The sequence below is a fragment of the Urtica dioica genome, chromosome 2, assembly GCF_054948205.1.
Source record: "Urtica dioica subsp. dioica isolate 48M chromosome 2, U.dioica_male_clone48M_v1_H2, whole genome shotgun sequence".
NCBI classification, from domain to species: domain Eukaryota; kingdom Viridiplantae; phylum Streptophyta; class Magnoliopsida; order Rosales; family Urticaceae; genus Urtica; species Urtica dioica.
The window spans coordinates 44,840,916-44,849,789 of record NC_142757.1 but is presented as its reverse complement, the minus strand read 5'-3'; the positions used below and the strand labels follow the sequence as shown (position 1 = coordinate 44,849,789).

Below are 8,874 nucleotides of genomic sequence, written 5' to 3'. Positions count from 1 at the left end.
GGATTCATTCGACGCGTAAAAAAGGACACTTTCCAAAAAAATTCCATGAGCTTCAGATTTGAGAGTTGAGACCTGTGTCTCTCTGATTCAACAATAAATTAAATTCATATTAATCATCAGATCTACTCTTGCATATTAAAAATCTACACTTTCTGTTTCTTGTATTGTCTTTATTTATTTATTTATTTATACCGGTAATTTACGTTAAAACAAAACCCACTTACTAATCTCTTTAGTAATAAAACGAATTCTCTCTCTCTCTCTCTCTCTCTCTCTCTCTCTCTCTCTCTAAACCCGTATTTCTCTCTCTGATCTTCACTCTTGCTCACTAGTCTCGCGCACTAAGCTTGGCCGAGAGACCCAGTTGAGATCTCGCTCTCTCTCTGTCTGCCTTTTTTTCAGGCAAGTTCTTTCTGACCCATTTTTGCTCTGCGTCTGATCTGTAAGGTTGTTATTCGCTGATTTGTTCTTCTTCTTCTTTTTGTGAATCTGACTCTAAAAAGATCAATGTCCGATGATTAGTTTGTTCTTGATGTTTGGGATCAAGGCTTTTGTTTTGTGTTTGTACTTGTGTTATTGATTTTGATTTGGGAAACGAATTGAGCTTTTGATTTTTAATCTGAAGTGCTTTTTTATTCATACGTGTGTGATGATTCTATAGTTTTCAGAGAGACAGTGATTGATTTATTTAACAGGATTTGGTGCTTCGTAAGTTCTTGGAGCTTAAAATATTCGTCTAGATTTGTGAGAGTAAGCACAAGATAAAATCTCAAAAAGCTCTAACTTTTATAATTCAACGTAGAAGGTGCGATGGAAAGTGATTTAAATCTATATCTCTAATTTACACCATCTGTAATTTGGGAGGTTGCATTATTGAAAACTCTTTCAAGTTACATTTGTGATCTATATATACTACAGCATCTATGACTTTTTTTTTTTTTTTTCTTTCCTTCAGGAAATTTATTGAGAATTCCCAATCATTTGTAGTCTTTATGTTTTTTCAATTCTTTTTTTTTGTTGCTAATCTTCTAAATCTCATTGTACCAAGTTCTCAAAGCAGGATTTTTTTACTTATTAATTTTTAGGTTCAATCTTACAAATTCTCCGGATTAAAACTTTTCAAACTAGCCGCGTGTATAAATTCATAAAGTGCTGATTCAATCAATGTTGAGTAGAGTGTGATTTTAAACTCTAATCTCCCAGCTTTCATGGAGGGTGTTTTTTTTTTTTTTTTTTGGTATAAATGTGACTCTGGTTTGGACAGGTTAATATGGATTTTGTTGATCAACATCCCTTTAAGCCGACTTTCACGTAAAATTTATCTCTTTTTCAGGCTCGAGGGATCTAATCGATAGAAACACCATGGGCTCGAAGAACGCTCCGCCGGGGAACAGACGAAACCCGTTATCCATATTCATCGTGCTCGGTCTCTGCTGCTTCTTCTACCTCCTCGGGGCGTGGCAGAAGAGCGGGTTCGGAAAACCCGACAACATAACCTTCGACGTCGAGAAGCAACAAACCGACTGCAGCGTCGTCAAGGACCTGGACTTCGAGAGCCACCACAACGCGGTCGCGATCGTGGGGCCCGCGAAGCCGAAGCCCAAGGTGTCGTTCAAGCCGTGCGACGTCAAGTACAAGGACTACACGCCGTGCCAAGAGCAAGACCGAGCGATGAAGTTCCCGAGGGAGAACATGGTGTACCGAGAGAGGCATTGCCCTCCGAAAGAGGAGAAGCTCCGGTGCCTCGTCCCCGCCCCCGAAGGGTACACCACACCGTTCCCGTGGCCTAAAGGACGGGACTATGTTCATTACAACAACGTCCCGTACAAGCACTTGACCGTCGAGAAGGCCGGACAGCACTGGGTTGAGTATCAGGGCGACGTTTTCAAGTTCCCGGGCGGGGGGACGATGTTCCCGCAGGGTGCCGACGCTTACATCGATGAGTTGGCGACGGTTATTCCGATTGCTGACGGGTCTGTCAGGACCGCTTTGGATACCGGTTGCGGGGTATGTCGAATTGTTTATGATTTTTCTTATTGTTTTAAATTAGGGTCTATTAGATATACAGCCTTATTTACATATCTGGTTTGCCATTTAGTCAACCTTGAGTTAGTTTTTGGTAAATAACCATAAGCCATTATTTACACGTTAAAAAAGGCTTAACTGCAACAACAAGAAAGAAATTAAAATGTGTAAATACGTGTAAATACATCAAGTCTGTGGTTATTTACTTAATATTTAGGGTTGGCTAAACAGCAATTCCGAAAGTCTAAGTGAGTTAGTTTCCTAATTATCACGAGGGTCTAAATCGACATAACTCCAAAGGGGTTGGTCTGCTATTAAGGGCGATTCTTGGGACCTTTGTCTGTCCGCAGTTTGATTCCCCCTCGACACAACAATCTCCACTGGGATAGTCTCTGGTCGATAATGTCATTGGGTTGGTTATTAAAAAAAGTATTATGAGGTTCTATCTCAAAACTAGTAGAAAACCAGTAGAAAAAGTATTCTTGGGACCTTTGTCAGTCCGCAGTTTGATTCCCCCTAGACACAACAATCGGGGATACTGGGATAGTCTCTGGTCGATAATGTCATTGGGTTGGTTATTAAAAAAAGTATTATGAGGTTCTATCTCAAAACCAGTAGAAAATCAGAAGGATTAAGCTATGACTTTATGTGTGTTTATCCCCTCCAGATGGTGGCATTTTTGAGCTCACTCATTTTGGGCTGAATTCAATTACTTTTAGGAGCGGTGCTCGTTTGAGCTTTGTGGGCTATGATACCATGTTAAGTATCATAAGGTTCTTATTGTCTTTAAGTATCACGAGGTTCCATCTCAAAACTGGAAGCAGATGGAAATGCGTGGTATCCCCCCAAGACGGTGGCTTTATTGAGTTCACTGATCTTGGGCTGAGTTGGATTCCATTAGTTTTGGAGTGGTACTTGTTTGAGCTTTGTGGGCTGTAAAGCCCTTTCGTCTTTTCGATTTGAGATCCTTTCACACTTATATGTGCTAAATGATTGATTTTTTTTATGATTTGATTTTGTTGGTTCTGTCTTTGTTGGAATAACGATACCAAACGTGTCACAGGTTGCTAGTTGGGGTGCGTACTTGATGAAGAGGAAGATTCTGGCCATGTCGTTTGCTCCGAGGGACAATCACGAAGCTCAAGTACAGTTTGCTCTGGAGCGAGGTGTACCAGCGGTCATCGGTGTTCTTGGTTCGATTAAGCTTCCGTACCCGGCGAGATCCTTTGACATGGCTCAGTGCTCCCGGTGTCTCATTCCATGGTCCGCCAACAGTAAGTTGCTGGAATTACCTCGCTCTCAGCTCGTTAAACAGTTCATTTTACTATGTTTTTTTTTTTTTTTCTCAGATGGGATATACTTGATGGAAGTGGACCGGGTTCTAAGACCGGGAGGATTTTGGATCTTGTCTGGGCCTCCAATAAACTGGAAAACGTATTACAAAACGTGGAAGAGGACAAAGGAGGACGCTCAGGGTGAGCAGAAAAGCATTGAGGAACTCGCGGCAAGTCTTTGCTGGGAGAAGAAGTACGAGAAGGGCGATATCGCCATTTTCCAGAAGAAAGAGAACGTCAAATCCTGCCAGAAAAAATCCAACAGTATGTGCACTGCAAACGACGCCGACAACGTCTGGTAAGACTTTTTATAATATAAGTTTGGCTAGTTATCTAACAATTGCAAAACAGTGCCCTTGACATTATTGGCATAGTAGTGCATTTTTTTGTTATCCTCTGAGAGTTTATGTATTTGCGACAGGTACAAGGAATTGGAAGCGTGTGTGACTCCTGTCCCCGAGGGAGCCGGAGAGTTGGAGAAGTTTCCGGCGAGGCTGTACGCGAACCCTCCTCGGATCTCTCAGGGACTCGTTTCGGGGGTCACCACCGACTCCTACGAAGAGGACAGCAAGCTGTGGAAGAAGCGCGTGAACTCGTACAAGAGAATCAACCGCCTCGTTGGCACCGCCAGATTCCGGAACGTCCTGGACATGAACGCTGGTCTCGGAGGATTCGCTGCGGCTCTCGAGTCCTCCAAGTCTTGGACGATGAACGTCGTGCCTTCGATCGCCGAGAACACTCTAGGGGTCGTTTACGAGAGAGGTCTTATCGGGATATATCATGACTGGTGCGTTTTTTATATTTTTTTATTTTATTTTTATTTTTTATGAAGAAGGTACTAAAAATGTACAAGTCTTTCAGGTGCGAGGGTTTCTCGACTTACCCGAGAACCTATGATTTCATACACGGTAGCGGCGTGTTCAGCTTGTACCAGGACAAGTAAGACATAATTTTCTTCGTTCTACAAAATATTGTGTCAATAATGTTTTATATTTGAATTTCTAGACTTACATTTAATTTTCTATGTGTGTATACATAAATAGTTTCGGGCCGGCTAGGGTTGGCTCGTAAATATAAAAACAAAACTTTTTAGCGCGAGTGTCATAAACTAGTTTTTTTTTAGCAAAATAGTCTCTTAACAATTATTTTGCAACTTCTAGTTGTTTCAATAAAAAATATCAAAACTTATTTTATATGAAATTTAACGTGTTAACAAATTAGAATATATTTACAAAGTTAAATAACATGTTTATGATTTCAAAACGTTTTATCAAACACGATCATCGTCTTAAAATCCAAATTTGTTTTAACGTCTGCTGATTATATTTTTGTTGGATTATAATTTAATTATTATTTTTTTACAAAATTCCCAAGTTATATAAGTTGACAAATATGTTGAAGTTTCTCGGGTGCCAGATTATAGTAAAAAAAAAAAAAAAAAAAAAAATTCACGAATGACTAAATAAATACCCATATTAAATGATTATTATTTTGCTTCGGAAATTTGTTTAGGGGACCAAAATGCTATTCGCTTAATAGTTCAAAGACTATTTGTAGTCGGATCATTTTTTGAAAGAAAAACAGCTTTTTTTTTTCCCTTTCCTGATAAGGCATTACATGGAACGGTAATGCAGGTGTGAAGCGGAGGACATCCTTCTGGAAATGGATCGGATATTGCGACCGGAAGGTTTGGTGATTTTGAGGGACGAAGTGGATACGATGAACCGGGTCAAGAAGATCGCGGCCGGGATGAGATGGGACGTGAGGCTGTTGGATCACGAGGACGGGCCTCTGGTTCCCGAGAAGATCATGGTCGCCGTCAAGCAGTACTGGGTCGCCACCAATTCCAGCAACACATCATCCACCGAAGACGACTAAACCAAAGAAAGAGGTTTGTTGTTCTTGTCACAAAGCCAAGTTATATATAGATATTTTTATATATAGCCTCTGGTGGAATCATGAAAAGAAGATATCACGAGAGCTTGGGTTTTTTTTTTTTTTTTTTTTTTTTTTCATTACATTATTAGATTTGTTATTTTGTTTAGAAGTGGTGTAGAGAGCAATTTATGAATATAACTTGTTCTATTTATGTCACAGAAAGGTGAAGAAGAAAGAAAAAAAGTGTAACAAGATGGTGAAATGTTTAGTTCAAGTATTGCCACGGTGATTAATTGAGTTCTGATTTGTGTTATTCTTAAAAAGTTGGTTTTGTTTCTTTTCTCTTATTGTAATCCTAAAGAGAGGTCTTAAATATTCATGAAAACAGAAAGAGAGAAGCAAAAAGGAGTGTGCAGAAGATAAAGACAGTAGGCCATATAAGTTGATAAAAACCATTTTCCTAACCGGAAAAACTAGGGATTTTTTTTTATTCTAGGACAAAAAATGTCATTTTTCCAATTATGTTTTTTTTTTTCCATAAAAAATGTCACAATTAAGACCTGGCCAAGAGAGAATTTTTTTTTTTTCTCTTTTTTTATCTTCACTTTTCCAAAAGTAAAGACAATTTTACCCAATATTTTTCTCACATTTATTTTTATATAATGTATTTTAATAAGAAAAAATAATATTTTTCCCGTTGTACCTTTACTTTGAATTGTATAATGAACATTTTAACCTTATTTTATCCATATTATTTTAATATAATATATTTTAATAAAATAAATAAAAAGAAGAGTGGAATAATGAAAGAAAATTACTCAAATTTTCAAAAGTTCCTAACTCTTGATTTCGACATTTGTTTCTGAAAATTTGGTAGCAACACGAAGATCTCGGAGACTACATTATTTTAAGACCGGTCATGAGCATATCTTATTTAAACTTAAGTTTTGTGATCATGTTGTCACGAAACTGCTAAATTTCGTGACAACATTGAGACATTGTTCTGAAGACATTATCACAAAATTTCAAATCACTCTAAAAATCAGTCCATAATATGTGGATACATTTGGATAATGAGATTACACGTTATGTTACGTAAATTTGAAAAATAACATAAATTGGTTAACATTACTTTGAAATATATCACTTTACCATTTTTTTTTATATGATAACATTTGTGAGGAATTATATTTCTACAAAATAATACAATCACTCACTCATGATCTCATACAATGTTAGATTACATGGTTTATAAGGTAATTGTTTTTTAAAATTTCAACACCCACTCGTCACCAGGCTGGAAACCAATATTTTTCTTCGAATCACGTCGTACCAGGATGTCACGAAATCAGCAAGCTTCATGACTATGTCGTCTCTTTTGCCTGACGATGTGGTCACGAAATATGTGTAATTTGTGACGACAGTGGTCGCAAAACACCGATATTCGGTGACCTTTTGGTCACGACACGATGAAATTTTGTGACCTTGTGATCGCAAAACGGAACAGTTTCGTGACGACTGTGATAATGAAATTTTGTATTTTCTAGAGAATATGCACCATAATCCGCGAAAGAACAATGAGTTTCAGGATAATGCCAATTGGTAGATAGGTTAAAAAAAATTATATAAGGCGTGGACACATTTGGATTATGAGATCACACGTTATGTTAACATAGATTGCTTATCGTTACCTTGAAATATATCATTTTACCGATTTTTTTATGATAACATTTGTGACGAATTATTTATCAACAATATTAAACAAGTCATTTTCTCATGATCTCATATAATGTTAGATTACATGGTTCATAAAGTAATTTTTTTTTTAAATATCAACCCACACTCGCCAATAGGCTGGAAACCACTACTTCTCTTTGAATCAAGTCGTTCTACTCGATTTTTTTTTAAAAATAATTTCAACCCACACTCGTCTACAAAATCACGAAGTATTATATTTTGTTCACAACATTGTCACGAAAGCCGTGGATTTCCCAAGAAATTAGTCCATAATCACTTGGTTAATTAACGAAAGTGGTTTCCAACTTGGTTCAGGGGATGTGGGCATAGTTCTTACGTGTTTTATTATTATTTTTTTAATTCCAATCCCGACTCGACATAATGTTGGAAAGCACTATTTATCAAAGAATAAAGTGATTATGAGCAAACTTGGCAAATAAAAAAAGAATTTAATGACCATGTTATCACGAGATTGTTATGTTTTGTGACAAGACGATCTCGGTTTCGTGACTACAGGGTCACGAAATATTAAAATTTAATGACCACGTTGTCACGAAATTCAGAAATTGCGTGACCTTGTGATTTCGTGACAAAAAAATCACGAAACATAATATTCTCTTGAGAACATTGTCACACAAATTTGAATTCCTCGAGAAATTGGTCCATAATCACTTGATTCATTGATATAATGGTTTCCAAAAAGATGTCAACTTGTGGAACTTAAAAACACAAAAACGAAGTACGAAGAAAAAACAAACTTAAGACCACATAAGCCATGGACACATTTGGATCGCGAGATGATGACATGCATGTTTCATTACGTAAATTGTAAAATTAACATAGATTGCTTACATGTACCATAGAATATATCATTTTCTTGAATTTTTAAAGAATGACATTAGTAAGGAAATTTATTCCAACAAAATAATACAAGTCATTATCTCATGTAAGGTTGACATTCATAGTTCTTACGTGCATTTTTTAAAAATTTCAACCCCGACTCGACACTATGTTGGAAACGACTATTTGTTAAATAATCAAGTGATTCTGAGCGAATTTGCCCAAAAAAATTAAATTTTGTAACCATGTTGTCACGAAATTGTTATGTTTTGTGACGGCATGGTCTCTGTTTCGTGACTACAAGGTCACGAAATATCAAGATTTCGTGTTCAAGTTGTCACAAAATCCATAAATTATGAGACTTTATTGTCACGAAATCCCAAAAGTTTGTGACAAAGTCACAAAACATAATATTTTCTTGAAGACATTATCACATAATTTTGAATTACTCGAGAAATTAGTCCATAATCACATGATTAATTGAAAATTAGTGTTTACAACCTGGTGTCAACTTGTGGATATCTAAAATATAAAAACGAACTCTAAAAAATATTCCCAACCCCTACACGACACCACGTTGGAAATCAATATTTTTCAAAGAATCAAGTAATCTTAGCGAATTTGTCAAAGAAAAATTAAATTCATGACCATGTTGTCACTAAATTATTATGTTCTATGACACTGTTGTCACGAAATTTAGCAGTTTCGTGACAATGTTGTCATGAAATTTGATCTTAAAACAAAACATGGTCAAAATCGGTTTTAAATGAAATCATTCTCCGAGGGCTTCACGTTGATACAAAAAAATTCGGAAAGAGTTCGGAATCAAGAGTTGTGGACTTTTAAAATTGAAGTTTATTTCTTTCATTCTTTCTTTCTCTTACTTTTATTATTTTATTAAAATATATTTTATTAAATATAAAGGGAAAAGGTTAGGTTAAAATGGTCATTACACATAAAAAATATATTAATAAAAAAATAAATATATAAATGAGATAATTGTAGATTAGAAAAAAAAATGAATTCTCTCTGCTAAGTTGGTCCTATTTGTGACTTTTTC

The 8,874-nt window shown here is 36.3% G+C and overlaps 1 protein-coding gene across 1 annotated transcript; it reads left to right on the top strand.

Moving 5' to 3' along the window:
* The first annotated feature begins 245 nt into the window (after positions 1–245).
* On the top strand, positions 246–5,560 carry LOC149404937 (S-adenosyl-L-methionine-dependent methyltransferases superfamily protein). The gene is made up of 7 exons (XM_089606673.1): positions 246–402; positions 1,334–2,007; positions 3,089–3,299; positions 3,375–3,657; positions 3,781–4,146; positions 4,221–4,298; positions 4,994–5,560. Exons 2-7 carry the CDS (start codon positions 1,363–1,365, stop codon positions 5,235–5,237), a joined length of 1,827 nt encoding a protein of 608 aa, XP_089462799.1. The 5' UTR covers positions 246–402; positions 1,334–1,362; the 3' UTR covers positions 5,238–5,560.
* The last annotated feature ends 3,314 nt before the right edge of the window (positions 5,561–8,874 follow it).